Source organism: Lates calcarifer, linkage group LG19 (assembly GCF_001640805.2).
Source record: "Lates calcarifer isolate ASB-BC8 linkage group LG19, TLL_Latcal_v3, whole genome shotgun sequence".
NCBI classification, from domain to species: domain Eukaryota; kingdom Metazoa; phylum Chordata; class Actinopteri; family Centropomidae; genus Lates; species Lates calcarifer.
Window position 1 is genome coordinate 9,075,689 of NC_066851.1, and position 18,927 is coordinate 9,094,615.

General features: G+C 39.3%; 2 protein-coding genes and 1 long non-coding RNA gene across 5 annotated transcripts; 2 read left to right on the top strand and 1 right to left on the bottom strand.

Moving 5' to 3' along the window:
* Positions 1-244: 244 nt before the first annotated feature.
* Positions 245-5,854, top strand: LOC108898046 (interferon alpha-inducible protein 27-like protein 2A). 2 transcript variants are annotated; one of them, XM_051078139.1, is made up of 6 exons: positions 245-390; positions 549-572; positions 649-792; positions 1,807-1,836; positions 2,002-2,163; positions 5,594-5,854. In XM_051078139.1, the coding sequence occupies exons 1-6, from the start codon at positions 381-383 to the stop codon at positions 5,677-5,679; spliced, it is 456 nt and encodes a 151-aa protein (XP_050934096.1). In that variant the 5' UTR covers positions 245-380; the 3' UTR covers positions 5,680-5,854. The 2 variants fall into 2 exon arrangements, with proteins under 2 accessions (XP_050934096.1, XP_018553404.1); XM_018697888.2 differs by lacking the exon at positions 5,594-5,854 and adding an exon at positions 2,366-2,713.
* Positions 3,319-4,413, top strand: LOC108898048 (interferon alpha-inducible protein 27-like protein 2A). The gene is made up of 4 exons (XM_018697891.2): positions 3,319-3,450; positions 3,599-3,628; positions 3,759-3,920; positions 4,096-4,413. Exons 1-4 carry the CDS (start codon positions 3,441-3,443, stop codon positions 4,179-4,181), a joined length of 288 nt encoding a protein of 95 aa, XP_018553407.1. The 5' UTR covers positions 3,319-3,440; the 3' UTR covers positions 4,182-4,413.
* A 5,347-nt stretch (positions 5,855-11,201) lies between the features above and the next one.
* Positions 11,202-18,061, bottom strand: LOC127143637 (uncharacterized). Of its 2 annotated transcripts, none has more exons than XR_007815208.1 (3): positions 17,438-18,061; positions 11,755-11,937; positions 11,202-11,672 (listed from the first exon to the last, which is right to left on the bottom strand). It is a non-coding gene; the product is annotated as an uncharacterized LOC127143637 (long non-coding RNA). The 2 variants fall into 2 exon arrangements; XR_007815209.1 differs by lacking the exon at positions 17,438-18,061 and adding an exon at positions 14,650-14,822.
* Between the last annotated feature and the right edge of the window lie 866 nt (positions 18,062-18,927).

Genomic DNA, 18,927 nt, shown 5'->3' on the forward strand with positions numbered 1-18,927 from the left:
GTGTCTGTAAATATTTCCATGATGCCCACCAGAGAGGGAGTCAGAAAGATCTTAACAAGACATAGGCCTACTAGACCCACTAAAACACTAAACCTAATTAAAAAAAAAAAAAAAAACACTTACCTCATTTTTGTGTTTTTATTTATTTATTTATTTATTGTTTGATTTGTTTTTGTGGGTGAAGGGGAGAGAACGCTGGTTCACACTCCAACACTGTAGGTGGCGGTAATGAGCCGTAACGCTGTTTGCCACCCGCCATAAAACGGATAAGGAAGAAGAAGACATGCACTCTAGAAGAATAAAGAAACCAACATAAAAGCTATCAGCTGTTATCAAAACCTAACCCAGGTTTAGCTGCGTCAGACTGGGAAAACGAAACCATGGGTCTCGGTGAGTGCTACTTTTAGGCGTCACTGTTTCTTACATTTCTCTGAAAGTATTAATTCTTTCAAAAATAATAATAATCATGGTAACCATAGCAAATGTCTTAGATTTATTCAGATCAACTATAAATGTTAATTTCGGTTTTCATCTTGTATTTTCCTCAGCTTCCGCCATTGAGCCAGGAGCAGGTAAGACTTTGGGAAACATTTTATGGAATCACCTGAGTTTTAGCTTCTCGAATGATTTTAACGCACTTCATTATAGAACAGCCACTGATTGTAGAGGAAGAAGATATCAAACTGGAGGAAGAAGAAGAGGAGGAAGACGATGGAGAAAAAGAAAACCATGAAGTTTCGCCTGAACCAAAGTCTCAACCAAAGAGCTCAACCAAAATCAAAGTTATCTTGGGTAAGTCCAGATAGTGTGTGTGTGTGTGTGTGTGTGTGTGTGTGTGTGTGTACGTGCGTGAATGTAGATCCCTGGTTTTAGGTGAGATCCCGATTTTTTTATTTTTTTATTTTCAATATAATTCTTTGGTCTTATTTACCTGATACACAAGGAAAGTTTAGTTTAAATGCAACAGATTCATAAATCTGACACTAAACACAGAGACAGTCAGCATCAGTCTCGTCCTCTCTTTCTTAAACTTTAAAAAAGTATTTTTCTGTACATAAGATGTAATTCGCTGCTGTCTCTCACTGGGTTTATTTTCCTCTGTCGGCTTATATACTGTATAGAATATTATATGACACTTAATATCTAAAGATTATATTATTAATTGTATTTTTTATATACAGTCTATAGCTTCTGCAGCACATGGTGTAACGCTGCATTGTCATTTGTTGAGGGTGAGAGTGGGGATGCTTGTTTTGATGCAGCTCATGTCCCTAATGTAAATGTGGCAGAACTGTTGTCATTTCAAAATCAGATCGCATAGAAATATGAATCAAGATCATGTTTTTACTATTAATACGAATTATTCTGGTTCAATCCGCTGTGAGTAGGGATGTAACGATTCTGAACCTGAGATACAAATGTCCACAATCTCACTATCACGACAGAACAGCCATCCCCTGCTCTGGAAGTTTCTAGGGCTCTTGGAGGTTTTAGTGGTCCTTCAAGAGGTCCTAGTAGTCTCTCAGGAGGTCTGTATTGGGCCTGTAGGAGGATCTGGTGGTTTCTAAAGGTCCTACAGGTTCTTTAGAAACTTTTAGGGATCACTGAAATCACTGTGAAGTTTTTAAGATTCATTATGGTGACTACTGAGGACATTCTCCATGTTGTTGAGTGTCACTGTTTCTTCATAAACAGATCCATTTCTTTAAAAGTACTAATACTTTTATGTTTTCGTCATAAAGAATTAATAATGATGCAAATTTCTTTCATCTGAATGTTAATTTCGTTTTTCATCTTGTGTTTCAGGGACAACTGCCGCCATTGTAGCAGGAGCAGGTAAGACTTTGGAAAACATTTGTTGGGATCACCTGTGTAGTTGCTTGAATTAATTTTGACACAGAGAGCTTAGCCTACATTCTAACCCTATGGTGTGCATGATCCCATAAATCAGCTCAATGCCATAAGACAGTGTCCTCTGTTGTGTTCTTGTCCGTAATGCAGCAGGTGCCGTGGCCCTGGCTCCTGTTGCTCTGGGAGCTGCAGGTTTCACCTCAGCTGGAATAGCAGCAGGATCCATTGCTGCTCAAATGATGTCGGCTGCTGCGATTGCTAATGGAGGTGGCGTGGCAGCAGGAAGTCTGGTGGCTGTTTTGCAATCAGCAGGTATTTTAAGACGGTTTTAATTGTATACAAAGGTCCAGCAAAGCCCCCTTGTCATCAAAGATGATGACAAGAGTGTCACTGTTTGTTTTACTCTTTTGGTTTGAGAACAAGGTTTTCTCAGCCTCTCTGTGCCTCAGTAACTTGAATAAAAATCCACTTGTGTTCTGTTGAGAATCATCAAATGTGTGCAATCTTGCTTCAGGTGCAGCTGGTCTGTCAGGGGCTGCCACTGCAGCTGTGGCCGGCACTGGAGGAGCAGTGGGATGGCTGGCTAGCCTCATTGGCCGAAAAGCAATAGAGAAGAAGAATAAATAATGATTTTTACTTATTTTTTACTCTAGCTAACTAAAGGAATCAAACATGATATCAGACATTTGTATAACATCTATGTAACCTGTGGAAGGTCCTGGTTCATTGTATCTGTAAATATTTCCATGATGCCCACCAGAGAGGGAGTCAGAAAATGCATGAATCAATCAGTGTGAGTGAACTATAAATCCACTGTCTTTCTGTCACATGTGCAGTGCAATAAAATCATCTGGCACTTGGATGGATGCTGTCATCATTGTTAAAATCAGCCAGTAATGGTGGTTAGAATCATTACACACAGCAACAGCAACATCAACATTTTTTTTTTTTTTTTTTTTTTTTTTTTTTTTAAACAGAGTGAAGCTGTGGTCAAGGTTGAACTTCTAGGTCACAATTAAGTAGAAAATAACGCATGTCAGCCACATACCAGAGAATTTAATATTCCAGCAAAGCTGTTTATTTATTGTACATTTTTCATCACATCTCAAAATAGTGTGCATTGCCACCAAAGGTTTCTTCTCTGGCTTTCTGTATGAAAACAATGACCTTTTATTTTCACCCTAACGCAGCATCAAGAGACTTAAACCTAAGAAAGCTTTTCTGCCACTTATGCCTTTTATATGGCAGGGAACCACTGCCCTCTATGGATAAGAGTTTAGTATTGTATCATGGAGTTTTCACAGAATTATAAGCTGTTTCATTTGGAGGACTTAGGGAGACTTACGTATGACTTATGAATTATGTATTTGGTTATTACAGATTTAATTCAGTTTGCAATCTTTTATTTGAAATTGCCTGTTGGTGCACACGAGCACAACACGTCTATAGCCATGACTTCGCATCTCAGGAGTGTTCTCTGTCGCCCTCTTGGGTTCTGGCTCTAGAAGAGTTTCGTTTCTTGAGAAGTCACAGCTGACCCTCCTACATAAGGCGCAGCAGCACCACGGCTGCTCACACCACAGAAAACAATGGGATTGCGTGAGTAGAGCTCCTGTGACAATACTGATACAAATTCCTTTGAATACTGTTTTCCATATTCACTTTTAATAATGCTAGCGTTCAAAACGTGTTTGATGATGCAAGCTGAGCTGTTGTTGTTCATTTTTGTTCCCACTTTCTCTTTCAGTGACATATGTGGCCGTCGCTGCGGGAGCAGGTAAGACAGGACACCTTCATGATACAGTGTCCTCGAGCATCACATGCTGTTGATGCTCGATCCATTTTAAAGACGCCCGATCACGTAATGTAATAAACAAACCTTCCTCTGTCTCTTTGTCTGTGTCGAGGTGGCGCTGTGGTCTCTGCCCCCATCGTTTTGGGGGCCATAGGTTTCACCTCAGCAGGCATTGCTGCAGGTTCCTACGCTGCAGGTATGATGTCGACAGCAGCGATTGCCAACGGAGGCGGAGTAGCAGCAGGCAGCCTGGTGGCTCTTTTGCAGTCAGCAGGTAAACACCATAACCATTTCTGGAGTGATAATCAAAGGGGCAATCATGTCTGATCAACCTGGAACATTAATAACGTCACACAGTGTCACACTGAGAACAAGCCAGGCCATTATCTCATCTTCCCCACATCTTGATGACTCGACACTGTTCTCAAACGTGTGTTATCTCGCTGCAGGTATGGCTGGTCTGTCAACAGCTGCCAGTGCAGGCGTGGCCGGAGCTGGAGGAGCAGCAGGAGGACTGCTGGCTCTGCTCATCTGAGACCAAGCTGAAGATCATGAAGGAATCAAATACAAGGAAGAATACATTTACTTTTGCCAAATAGAAACAACTGCAACTTACGTTAATGAAGTAGATAATTTACTGAAGGAGAAGTTATGTGCATTTAACTGAAATGTGAGGACAAAAACATGTTTTGTTTGTCTGCAAAACACGTTTACATTGTCGAGTGCACCAGCTTTCATATATGGAAATAAAATGCATTTGAAAAGTTTTAACTGGTTCATTATCTCTTTCTAAATTAAGATCTATCTATCTGTGGAAGGGTGCCATGATACAGTTACAACGTCTATGCATAAATACCTAATATAAAATTTTAAAAGAAATGAATAAGTACCTAATATTTAACTTGAGTACAATGACTTTAATATTTATTAGAGCCAAAACAAAACTTGTTCAAGCAACTCTTCAGTATTTCTGCCTGTTTTTCCTCTGATGTTAGAAGAGTGATGACTTACCATCTCTACTGTATGTAAATTTCATTTTCCGGTCTTGCTTATCAGTCACATCAGAGTTGTACAGAGCAAGTGGCTGTCGCCCTCTTCTGCTCAGGCTGTATCACAGTTTAATTTCTAGAGAAATGAAACCACACGGTGCATAAAACTCAGCCCTGCTCAGAGCTCATCAGAACAGAGGAAAACAGAAGAGAGAAAACATGGACCCTGGTGAGAACCACTGTTCTTTTGACAATACTGATACAGTTCTTTGAAAATTAACATTTAACTGCAACATATTTCAATTTATTAAGAATTATTGATAGTTACCGTAATACAATTCTTACATAATGCTATCTGAGCTGTAATTATAAGTTGATATTTGTTCCTCTCGTGTTTCAGTGACAGGTGCAGCAGTTGGAGCAGGTAAGACATTCAGAGAGACTTTGAGTCATTAGTGTTCACTTGATTTTGAAAACATTTGAGAAAGTCGGTGGACATGCAGATTGTTTTTTTTCTTAATCATGCATGTGCTATCTCTGCTGTTTTCTTGTCCATGTGCAGCAGTGGCTGTGGTCTCTGCTCCTTTTGCTCTGGGAGCTGCAGGTTTCACGTCAGCTGGAATAGCAGCAGGATCCATTGCTGCTAAAATGATGTCGACTGCTGCAGTTGCTAATGGAGGTGGAGTGGCAGCAGGAAGTCTGGTGGCTGTTTTGCAATCAGCAGGTAAACACCATAAGTAGGCCAGATGTTTTATTTTGGTTTTGATTGTATCCTTGAAAGGATGATTATAAAATTAAACCACATACAGTCTTTAGGTGCAATAATGATACTACTGTATGTACTGTGATGATAATAGTATCACTGTTTTTACTCACTTTTTTTGGCTTAAAAACAAAGACTTTTTGGTTTCTCTGTGGCTTGATAACATGATAAAATGTAATGATCTTCTCTCTGTAGGTGCAGCTGGTGTGTCAGGAGCTGCCAGTGCAGCTGTGGCTGGCACTGGAGCAGCAGTGGGATGGCTGGCAAGCTTCTTCGGCTGACTCAGATATTTTCTTTTGTCAAACCGAAATGAAAGCGAAAAGCAAGAAATGAAGCGTTGTGTTCTGAGTCAACTGAAAAGTTTGCTTGTTCACAGTTACCTGAAGCCTGAGATGATGTTACATTATTAAATGGTACAACTTTTGGAAAATAAAAGTGACGCATTAAAAAGGTTAACTGGTTCACTGTCTTTTTTAAAGTCAAGTATTGATCTATCTGACCTTACACAAAATCATTAGGATATAATTATAACGTTATAATGTGGGGGTTTATCACTCACATGACCATTGACCATTTTTTAAGCCTTACTATACGATGACATTTTTTGATGGTTTTTGATGACATACTACACTATAACATTTTTTGACCATTTCTGAAGCCTGGCTATACTATGACACTTTTTATGATGGGTTTTGACGACATAACATACTGACATTTTTTAACCATTTTTGACTTTTTGACACCATGATATACTGACATTTTTTGACCAATCTTCATGCCTCACTATACTTTGACATTTTTGACGTCTTACCAAACAATGATATTTTTCATCACCTGACTATACTACAACATTTTTTGATGGTTTTTGACGCCTTGCTGTACCATGGAATTTTTTATGCCTTTCTGTACTGTGGCTTTTTTTTTTTTCACATTTTTGACCCCTTATGATAGTATGACATTTTTCTCACATATTTTATTCCTTACTATACTATGACATTTTTGACCGTTTTGACACCTTATTATCCTATAACATTTTTTTACGCCTTACTACTACAACATTTTTTCCACATTTTTGACACTTTACTATACTTCAACATGACTTCAACTATGACATTCATGACATATTTTAATGCCTTAGTATACAATGACGTTTTTGACCATTTTTTTATGCCTTACTATGGCTTTTTTTTTTTTTTGACATATTTTGACGACATATGACAATTATGATGTCTTATTATAACATTTATTATGACATTTTTACTTTTGCATTGCTTTAATATTACAGATTACTTTTACTGTTACCTATAATATTAGATTACATTTTTCTTTACATTTTACTTTTCTTATTACATAGACAACTTTTACTGTTGCTGACTACATCTATTAACATTTTACTTGACATTTAGTTCACTTTAACTCAAGCAAATAGAGACGATGACAAAAAGGAAAAAAGCCCCAATAATATCATAAAAAGATAAGGCTAATGCTAACGCTGACAAGTGTAAAGCAGTCAGGTACAGACGCGATATAATACAAAATGACCACAAATAAACACAAAGCGATGACAACAACATGACAGACCACTATATGCAGAGTTAAAATAACCAGTAGGGTAAAGAGATGCAAAATGTCGGTAAGTGACTATAAACAAGTAAGATAAGATCCATTACATTACATTGTTGCAGCAGCATAAGCGATTGAAAAGATAGAAAAAGACATGAATACAAGTAAAGATAAAAACAAGATAATGCTATAAAAAATATACACATAAGAACAGTATAAACATGACAATGTAATAAAAATATTAACAGAAGAGCAATATACACAGGACTTTATACATAGAGACAGAAAATGAACTAAATACAGGTATTGCACATTTTGAAAATGGAATTGCACACAGTGAATAACTGATAGCAGCTGTTTTGGATTAATTAAAGTGCAGAACCTAGTGAAAAAAGGTCCATGTGAGTATGTGGTGTACTAGGAGCAGTGCTGGTTGTAGAGTCTGACAGCAGAAGGAAGGAAGGACCTGCGATACCTCTCCTTTACACACTTTGGGTGAAGCAGCCTATCGCTGAAGGAGGCGAAGGAGCTGTTCAGTGCTGTCAGACTGTCCTGCATGGGGTGGAGCTCATTGTCCATCTCTCCCACCACCTAGCCACTAGCTAGTTGGCTCATTAGCCTTACCTTTGCACTGCAGGTGTGCTCAGCGTCCAGCCTGCCTCATGTTCGACAAAAAAGCAGCTCCAAAGCATGTCTTAGTATCCAGGCTTCTTCATAATTAAGTTGTCTAACAATACTGACAAACCAAGGCAAAGGTTCAAACATTGGTTTTAATCTGCTTTCTGACTTCATTTTTCTTCTTCTGTGTTTATTAACAGTTGGCAAACAATTTATCAGTGCATTACTGCCAGTAACTGGCAAGGAGTGTGGATCCGAATGTCTATTCAGTATAGACACCTACACCTAAAGTATATCCTCTCAATCAAGTTAGCGCCCCTAAGATACTTCCAACTTTCACTGCCTCTCTGCCAATTACATCCATTTGCGGAACATCAAAACACGCCTCCACGCCCACACACATACATGTAGCCCTGACGCCTACACCTGACGTCACGGCTACAAAACATGCCCACACTCCCACACGAAGACATTAGAGGAAGGCAGGTTGGAAAAAAAAACAAAAAACAACGTAAACACAAAATTCTTCATAAATACAAATACAGGTTTTGCTTTTAATAATAAAACATAAACTTTAATTTTTTTTATCTAACTCCCAAGCATATATTTTTTGAAAATCAAAAACATTAAAATTACACTTCATTACATTGTATAAAAAATAATAGCGCAAGATAAGATACACCTCTATTAGTGCCATGGGGAAATTTGCAAAACATATTCCCTGACAGGGAATTGCATCCAATATTCACTACCACTAATATTGTAGCTGAATAATTTAAAAACAATCATTTCTGAATTTCACATCAGGCTTTTATATTTATTATGTCATTAATTTAGAATTAACACCCTTTCTAATGATAACACTTAATAATCATCTGCTTATATATTTTTACATGAGATTGTGGTGGTGAATGCTTTTGAATTTTAGAGTGTCAGAAAATTGTCCCTTCTAAGCAGTGAGAGAGTATATACAACTCCTGGACCACTTTATTAGCTACACCTGTACAATCCAATGCAATCCAGTACAACAGCTCTGCCACATATTCTCTCTTTTATCAAGCTTAAAATAGCCAGTTTAAAAAAAAAAAAAAAAAACTTTATGGTTGGTATTAATTAAGCTATATCCTTATTAGTGATGTTTATTCAGTGGTGGTGTTTTACTGGAATGCATTATATTGAAAATGTGTTTTTAATACATTTGCACAGGTAAATTTAAGCACAAGCACACTGGAATTATTGTGTGTTTGTCCAAGTCGCCAAAGAATTCTTTAAAAGAGATACAGTATAAAAAAAATCCAATATAGCACAATATGAAACAACAAGCAAACATAAGTCTAAAAAAATTAAATAGAATATGTGCAAATGTACATATGTTTGTAAATGGGGCGGACAAAACATTACAAAGACCTCTCAGTATAAAGTCGTTCATTTCCACATGGCTCTAATCTACAACCTCAATGATATCTCTCAAATATAGAGAGATTAATACCTGTCTGACAGTGACAGCTCAAAACTGAACATTATTATCCTTGTAAAGGCAAAATTTAAGTTTTACCCTTCAGATCTTGCAGCCTACACATATTACTGGCTAGATAGATATCAAATTATGCCACAGACACCTCATTGCAGTAAAATGGTTTCCCATGACGTAACACAGATGAAAGATTTAAAGGTTCTTAAGAGATGGATCTCAAGTGTTTGAGACCAAATAATTCAGTGTCAGAGGCCAAGAACTCCTTAATGTTAAGTAGGTAGGTTAGCATTAGCAACAGCTGAGCTAATCTTGCAAGGGCAACCAACAAAGGAGACAATGCTACCTTGACAAAGATTATTACCAAGCTTGAAGAGGCACATACTGAAATAACATTTGAATCAAAAGTGAATTTGCCTTCTTGCCACCACTTATAATTCTACTAGGGACCCACCAATCATAGCACATACAAATGTGAGATGAGCAGATATGACAAGATTTCCCTGATCCACATTTTAAGGCATTTCGAGGGAAAAAATTGGGTAACAATAGCTTTAAATCCCTGTCAGTGGGCAGTAGCATAAATTACCTGTGAAGCCTTTAATGCATGGTAATTAGCTTCCTCTGTGTTCACTGCCTGTTTCTCACCCAATGAATCTTAATTTGTATCTTCTGCCAGTGTATTAAAAATAACTCAGTGAAACTATAAGAACCTTCTTTAATTCATCTTTGTGTTTGAATCTTTGTATTTGAAAATATGTCTTAATAGTGCATAAACATGAGAAAAATGTGTTTTATCCAACAATATACTTACACAATAATACTATATTATGGTAGCGTAATTATGCCGGGTTTGTGCTGTTGTTAATTTGAGTCTCTAGGTTCCACTGTCAATATCAATGAACATATATCTCTATACAGGGAAATAATGCTGATCCAGGAATTTATAACCCCTGCATACCTGTAATGCTGTCTCTCTGGTCTGGTTGATGAGCTTCTGTTGGACTCTACAGGTGAAGCTGTTGCTGTGTCTCCACTCCACAGTCACTCTGCTGCTGACAGTATAGAGGTCATTAGGACCTCTGACTGTCTCTGTGGGTCTAATAGAGAGGTGGTTTCCCTCACCATCCAGCCACAACACCTCAGGCTCTGGAAACCAGCCTTTAGACTCACTGTAAAACCATTTTTACTTTGACTGTCAATACTCACAGGTGAGGAAACAGAATCTTCTTATGAAAGAAAAGGAAGCCACCCCTTACTTTTTGAAATTAAAATTTCCAGCAAGTAGACGATTATGATAGTCATCCCTCCAGTTATAAGTCAGACAAGCCTACCTATTCAATTCTTTGATTTTAGAGACAGAACCCTCCTTGTTCTCTTATCCCCCCTTGTTAAGTAAGTTACTTATCAGTAAACAATATCACAGATGGAGGAAACAAATTTGGTGATAATCCATAACTGCCTTTTTATCTCTGGACTTTGTGAAGATGTTGAAATTAAAATCAGACAGTTAGAAAATATTTATCTTCTGGATTAGTTGGAATCAATAGGATGGATGAAGCAGTTTTAGCAAACAGACTAGACTAAAGCCATGTGTAAAACTTTATTTGGACATCTTGCTCTTGGGGTCAGTGGGGACTATAGGTTGTTTGACATTTAATCAATGACATGGGCTAGTTATCTTAACAGGTTAAACCAGTGGATTTTATCAGCATTTAAATTGCTTATGTATGTAAACTTCTTCACAGTACAATCTATTCTACAGGATAAGTAAGGACAGTGCTGAATGAACTGAGTCAAAATTCCTAAATTACACACAAAATCTGAGTATGTGGTGGTGAAATGCAACTACTTTATGCACTCTTCCATTTAATTTATCCCCGTCATTTGAGCTGCTGCTCATCTTCCACCAGCATACGGGACTAAAGAACTGCAGAGAAAAATATTTTATAGACTAAGTGGAGATAATAAAGACACAGATAATCACCTACATGTCATTCCCTCATGAAGACTGGACACTAAGCAAGCAACTTGTCCATGTTTAACTACTATACAACTACTGTGCATTTCACAAAGGCTGAGCAAACAAGTGTTGTGATTTGTTGCTTATTAGCATGATAACTAAAAAAACGAACCAGGAAAACCAAACAATTTAGGAAATAAGCAATGATTTTACTTGATATCCAACACAGGAGCATACATGTACTTCATTTACCAATACAGATTTTAAATGGAGTCATAGTACATTATCTATGGGCTGAATACCCACTTGAGAGAATCATCATCACACATACAGTTACAGAATCTCCTCCTCCCAATTATGTTGTAGTCTGATGGCAAGAAAGAGCCTCCTAAGCACTTTGAGGGATGTGGGTGGATGAGTCCATTGCTGGTTAGGTGGTACATACTTTGTGCAAAAGTTTGTAGGACTTGGGTTCCAAGAAGATGCATCTTGTGAGGTTTACATTGTTCATTAATGGCCACAGTTTGTGTTTCCTCAGCTGAGTTGTGCAATGTTGGCATGCCACTTTGCAGACTTGTGGGGGCTGGAGGTCAGGAGGTCAAGGCAGTGTACAGGGCTGGGTAACCACAACAATAAAAACCTTCCTGAAGGTTGGATATCTATTAAAAAAAAAAAAAAAAACACAATTAGAAAACAACCAGAGAATAAAAAGAAGTGGATAATATATCTGAGAAAACACACCTGAAGACATCAATCACATGGCACAGACGCATCATTAAGGAGGGTTTGGTACAGCCTCGTCTTCCTCTTCTTCCAGTCTAGGACAACTTCTCTGGGTCACGGCCTTCCTCACTGATTTTTCTGGGGTCACAGGAAAATGTTGAACCGACTGTAACCTCTGTCACCATATGGGGCTTGGGCATCCTGAAACACATTACAATGAGATGTATTCTTGTTCCTGTAAATTATCTTACAATGTCTAAGTAAGGCCAGCCTTTTCAGCACAAGTATTAAATCTTGTATTAGGAAGCTTACTTCAAAGATTGGTGCCAATTGCTGTCTTGATATAAAGTGACTAAACAGGGGTGTGAAAGCCACAGCTGACTTTTTTTGCTACATAAGGGGTTTGGGAATTCCCTGATAATACTGAAGAAAACTCCCCAATGTCCTCTTCCTGGGTCATGCTGGGCCAAAGATTACAATATAGCTGGTTTTCATGTGACATTACCTAGCTCCTGAATCTAGATGCCCTTAGGTTCAGTACATCTAGGTTTGTCACTTGGATGACAAAAATGTAGCATTTAATCCTCTGACTTCACCTTTTGTTTCACCATTTAATTTTCAATTCAACATGTCTGCCTATAGGCCCAAAAACACAGAGCTGGCAACCTGCTATGATAACTAAGCAGGATTTGATGCATCTGAACTACATGCTGGATGGCTGGATAGCATCTGAAACTCCCTCCTGCCCACACCTTTCCAACATCAGCTAACAGGTGCCTGTGTTGCCCATCATCTGTAGTTTTCCAGAATCAACAATATGACTAACATGCATCATGTCAAGACTGGCCAGCTCAGAGAGTCATTCAGGACAAAGCTTAATCCAGTGTCCTGATTTGCTACTCAGGAAACAGCTATCACCTAGATGTCTAGACAAAGTTCCCTCTCAGCTCCAGGTTCTGCAGCCTCCCTAAAGTTCCTCTCTCTACATCAACCCTCCATTTGGCTACACATCAAACAATCCCACTGCATTTTCCCCAGGTCTCCTTTTCTCATCATGCAGCTTTCCAACATTCAACTTCTGTTGTTGTCACATCTGCAAAGGGAGCAGTTTCCTAGCTTGGCATTGTTCTCACGTTTGGTAAGATGTGGCTGTAGACCACTGACAAAGCAGACAACTTGAAATGCCAGACCCTGACACGCCAAATTCTTCAGACTCACACCATCCACAAGTGGTAATGTTTAACATGCTTTCTTTCTTGCTAAAATTATGTCCAAATGCAGAATGTGTTTTGGAGTAAGCTCATAATGGCATACCATGGCCAGCTGATTCAAAAAACCAGAGGGATCCTTATCTGGTTTTGGAAACTGCACAACCACAGCACACAACCCAGTAGGGGTCTGTAGTCTATAAGCTTACTCACAATTCCAATTTCTAAAATACCGCCAAGATGCTTATCCATTACAAGTACAACTTTAGGACAGAACCAGCAACCAAGTCAAAATTTTCAATAATTTTACTTACAGCACAGACTTCCTCACACACAGAGAAGAAGGGGAAGGAAAAAAGCCTTGCCTTCTTATGTGATATGAGTCGACTCTGTTTACCTTTTTCTCTGTAATGTTAAGATGTCCTAGCTCATTCCTGGTTGTGATTGCCAAATTTAGAGAAATTGTGTAAAAGTTTGCTCCAATGATGATTCTGTCAAGACAGAACTAAAGATCTCACTCTGGCATTGCCAGGGTAGTCTCTCAGAGCTAGTTCTGAAGACATGTTGTCCAACCATGTCAGAAATCTAATTTATAAATCGTGACTTAAGGTCAGTGTGAGGAGAAGTCTGTTAAACCATTTTGACAAATTAGAGTCAAGCACTTCAAATTCACCGCTTTGTTAATGGTCTACTGCTATATCCTACCAAACATGTAAAAACAATGCCAAATTTGGAAACCACCCCCTTTACAGATGTGACAAGTACAGCAGTGAATGTTAAAAAACCATAAGAGGAGGAAAAAAGACCTGAGTACAATGAAGTGAGATTGTTTACATGCAGCCAAACAAGAATTATGCAGACAGAGAGACTTTAGGGTGGATACAGAGTCAGGGGTGAGGAGGAATGTTGTCCAGACAACCAAGTGATAGCTGTGTCCTGTGCAACAAACCAGGACACTGGACTAAGCCTCATCCTGAATGACTCTCCAAGCTGGCCAATCGTGGCATGAAGTGTGTCCATCAGATCGTCAATTCTGGAAGGTTACAGACAATGGGTAACACATACCTGTAGCTGATGTTAGAAAGGTAAGGGGGGGAGAGAGTTTCAGATACCATCCAACCATCCGACATGTAGTTCAGACATATCAAATCCCACTTAGTCATCTCGGCAGGTTACCAGCCATGCGTTTTGGACCTGCAGAAAGACGATTATATGCAAATTTGTCAAATAAAAAGACAAAATAATCAAACACTATACAGTTGAGTATAGTGATTTTTACTATCCAAGTGACAAAGTTACAATAAAAGGGACAAAAGAAATCAGAAGTAAATCCCCAATGGAATGGAAATCTCACTTCATACAAGCTGTCGCTCATTAAACACTGCAGTTGTCTCCTGTAAATATCTCTTCCCACATTACCAATGGCAATACTTCGTCTACCGCAAGTAGTCTCCTTGCAGCATCTGGCTCTAATTACAAACCGTCTTTTCTATCCTATGTGTCTGCCACAAACAACACCAACTACTCCTCTGGAATTTAGCCCACAGTAAGTTTCTAATTCAAGTATGTTAATAACAGGTAATGGAGCAGGAGCAAATTGTAAACTATGGTGACAAGTTGAAACACTTGGCACATCAGTTTGGTTTTCAAAGCCATCATTGCTGTCAACCTCATCACCAATATACTGAAAATTAAGGAAATGTACCCGAATCAGGTGTCCAGAAGTTTCTTCAGATTCCTATCAGAGGTATCTGAGTTGTCCCTTTCTGCCAGGTTTAGTCCCTACCAGAGAGCACAAATGTGCTGCTGTCCGCTAACCATCTACCGAGCAATAAAGAGGATGATCCCACATACGTATGAAACTGCCCAATTTATCAATTGGTGTCTTGATATAAAGTGACAGCACTCTTGAGACAGGGCTGAATAGTCAGAACTAAACAGGGGTGTGAAAGCCACAGCTGACTTTTCTTGCTACATAAGGAGTTTGGGAATTCCCTGATAATACTGAAGAAAACTCCCCAATGTCCTCTTCCTGGGTCATGCTGGGCCAAAGATTACAATATAGCTGGTTTTCATGTGACATTACCTAGCTCCTGAATCTAGATGCCCTTAGGTTCAGTACATCTAGGTTTGTCACTTGGATGACAAAAATGTAGCATTTAATCCTCTGACTTCACCTTTTGTTTCACCATTTAATTTTCAATTCAACATGTCTGCCTATAGGCCCAAAAACACAGAGCTGGCAACCTGCTATGATAACTAAGCAGGATTTGATGCATCTGAACTACATGCTGGATGGCTGGATAGCATCTGAAACTCCCTCCTGCCCACACCTTTCCAACATCAGCTAACAGGTGCCTGTGTTGCCCATCATCTGTAGTTTTCCAGAATCAACAATATGACTAACATGCATCATGTCAAGACTGGCCAGCTCAGAGAGTCATTCAGGACAAAGCTTAATCCAGTGTCCTGATTTGCTACTCAGGAAACAGCTATCACCTAGATGTCTAGACAAAGTTCCCTCTCAGCTCCAGGTTCTGCAGCCTCCCTAAAGTTCCTCTCTCTACATCAACCCTCATTTGGCTACACATCAAACAATCCCACTGCATTTTCCCCAGGTCTCCTTTTCTCATCATGCAGCTTTCCAACATTCAACTTCTGTTGTTGTCACATCTGCAAAGGGAGCAGTTTCCTAGCTTGGCATTGTTCTCACGTTTGGTAAGATGTGGCTGTAGACCACTGACAAAGCAGACAACTTGAAATGCCAGACCCTGACACGCCAAATTCTTCAGACTCACACCATCCACAAGTGGTAATGTTTAACATGCTTTCTTTCTTGCTAAAATTATGTCCAAATGCAGAATGTGTTTTGGAGTAAGCTCATAATGGCATACCATGGCCAGCTGATTCAAAAAACCAGAGGGATCCTTATCTGGTTTTGGAAACTGCACAACCACAGCACACAACCCAGTAGGGGTCTGTAGTCTATAAGCTTACTCACAATTCCAATTTCTAAAATACCGCCAAGATGCTTATCCATTACAAGTACAACTTTAGGACAGAACCAGCAACCAAGTCAAAATTTTCAATAATTTTACTTACAGCACAGACTTCCTCACACACAGAGAAGAAGGGGAAGGAAAAAAGCCTTGCCTTCTTATGTGATATGAGTCGACTCTGTTTACCTTTTTCTCTGTAATGTTAAGATGTCCTAGCTCATTCCTGGTTGTGATTGCCAAATTTAGAGAAATTGTGTAAAAGTTTGCTCCAATGATGATTCTGTCAAGACAGAACTAAAGATCTCACTCTGGCATTGCCAGGGTAGTCTCTCAGAGCTAGTTCTGAAGACATGTTGTCCAACCATGTCAGAAATCTAATTTATAAATCGTGACTTAAGGTCAGTGTGAGGAGAAGTCTGTTAAACCATTTTGACAAATTAGAGTCAAGCACTTCAAATTCACCGCTTTGTTAATGGTCTACTGCTATATCCTACCAAACATGTAAAAACAATGCCAAATTTGGAAACCACCCCCTTTACAGATGTGACAAGTACAGCAGTGAATGTTAAAAAACCATAAGAGGAGGAAAAAAGACCTGAGTACAATGAAGTGAGATTGTTTACATGCAGCCAAACAAGAATTATGCAGACAGAGAGACTTTAGGGTGGATACAGAGTCAGGGGTGAGGAGGAATGTTGTCCAGACAACCAAGTGATAGCTGTGTCCTGTGCAACAAACCAGGACACTGGACTAAGCCTCATCCTGAATGACTCTCCAAGCTGGCCAATCGTGGCATGAAGTGTGTCCATCAGATCGTCAATTCTGGAAGGTTACAGACAATGGGTAACACATACCTGTAGCTGATGTTAGAAAGGTAAGGGGGGGAGAGAGTTTCAGATACCATCCAACCATCCGACATGTAGTTCAGACATATCAAATCCCACTTAGTCATCTCGGCAGGTTACCAGCCATGCGTTTTGGACCTGTAGAAAGACGATTATATGCAAATTTGTCAAATAAAAAGACAAAATAATCAAACACTATACAGTTGAGTATAGTGATTTTTACTATCCAAGTGACAAAGTTACAATAAAAGGGACAAAAGAAATCAGAAGTAAATCCCCAATGGAATGGAAATCTCACTTCATACAAGCTGTCGCTCATTAAACACTGCAGTTGTCTCCTGTAAATATCTCTTCCCACATTAACAATGGCAATACTTCATCTACCGCAAGTAGTCTCCTTGCAGCATCTGGCTCTAATTACAAACCGTCTTTTCTATCCTATGTGTCTGCCACAAACAACACCAACTACTCCTCTGGAATTTAGCCCACAGTAAGTTTCTAATTCAAGTATGTTAATAACAGGTAATGGAGCAGGAGCAAATTGTAAACTATGGTGACAAGTTGAAACACTTGGCACATCAGTTTGGTTTTCAAAGCCATCATTGCTGTCAACCTCATCACCAATATACTGAAAATTAAGGAAATGTACCCGAATCAGGTGTCCAGAAGTTTCTTCAGATTCCTATCAGAGGTATCTGAGTTGTCCCTTTCTGCCAGGTTTAGTCCCTACCAGAGAGCACAAATGTGCTGCTGTCCGCTAACCATCTACCGAGCAATAAAGAGGATGATCCCACATACGTATGAAACTGCCCAATTTATCAATTGGTGTCTTGATATAAAGTGACAGAACTCTTGAGACAGGGCTGAATAGTCAGAACTAAACAGGGGTGTGAAAGCCACAGCTGACTTTTCTTGCTACATAAGGAGTTTGGGAATTCCCTGATAATACTGAAGAAAACTCCCCAATGTCCTCTTCCTGGGTCATGCTGGGCCAAAGATTACAATATAGCTGGTTTTCATGTGACATTACCTAGCTCCTGAATCTAGATGCCCTTAGGTTCAGTACATCTAGGTTTGTCACTTGGATGACAAAAATGTAGCATTTAATCCTCTGACTTCACCTTTTGTTTCACCATTTAATTTTCAATTCAACATGTCTGCCTATAGGCCCAAAAACACAGAGCTGGCAACCTGCTATGATAACTAAGCAGGATTTGATGCATCTGAACTACATGCTGGATGGCTGGATAGCATCTGAAACTCCCTCCTGCCCACACCTTTCCAACATCAGCTAACATGTGCCTGTGTTGCCCATCATCTGTAGTTTTCCAGAATCAACAATATGACTAACATGCATCATGTCAAGACTGGCCAGCTCAGAGAGTCATTCAGGACAAAGCTTAATCCAGTGTCCTGATTTGCTACTCAGGAAACAGCTATCACCTAGATGTCTAGACAAAGTTCCCTCTCAGCTCCAGGTTCTGCAGCCTCCCTAAAGTTCCTCTCTCTACATCAACCCTCATTTGGCTACACATCAAACAATCCCACTGCATTTTCCCCAGGTCTCCTTTTCTCATCATGCAGCTTTCCAACATTCAACTTCTGTTGCTGTCACATCTGCAAAGGGAGCAGTTTCCTAGCTTGGCATTGTTCTCACGTTTGGTAAGATGTGGCTGTAGACCACTGACAAAGCAGACAACTTGAAATGCCAGACCCTGACACGCCAAATTCTTCAGACTCACACCATCCACAAGTGGTAATGTTTAACATGCTTTCTTTCTTGCTAAAATTATGTCCAAATGCAGAATGTGTTTTGGAGTAAGCTCATAATGGCATACCATGGCCAGCTGATTCAAAAAACCAGAGGGATCCTTATCTGGTTTTGGAAACTGCACAACCACAGCACACAACCCAGTAGGGGTCTGTAGTCTATAAGCTTACTCACAATTCCAATTTCTAAAATACCGCCAAGATGCTTATCCATTACAAGTACAACTTTAGGACAGAACCAGCAACCAAGTCAAAATTTTCAATAATTTTACTTACAGCACAGACTTCCTCACACACAGAGAAGAAGGGGAAGGAAAAAAGCCTTGCCTTCTTATGTGATATGAGTCGACTCTGTTTACCTTTTTCTCT

What these genes read in the sequence shown, in the direction of transcription:
- LOC108898046 (XM_018697888.2), top strand. An exon ending in CGCCATTGTAGCAGGAGCAG is followed by an intron (nt 1,837 to 2,001) that starts GTAAGACTTTGG and finishes TCCGTAATGCAG; the next exon opens with CAGGTGCCGTGGCCCTGGCT. An exon ending in GGCTGTTTTGCAATCAGCAG is followed by an intron (nt 2,164 to 2,365) that starts GTATTTTAAGAC and finishes ATCTTGCTTCAG; the next exon opens with GTGCAGCTGGTCTGTCAGGG.
- LOC108898048 (XM_018697891.2), top strand. An exon ending in GGCCGTCGCTGCGGGAGCAG is followed by an intron (nt 3,629 to 3,758) that starts GTAAGACAGGAC and finishes GTCTGTGTCGAG; the next exon opens with GTGGCGCTGTGGTCTCTGCC. An exon ending in GGCTCTTTTGCAGTCAGCAG is followed by an intron (nt 3,921 to 4,095) that starts GTAAACACCATA and finishes ATCTCGCTGCAG; the next exon opens with GTATGGCTGGTCTGTCAACA.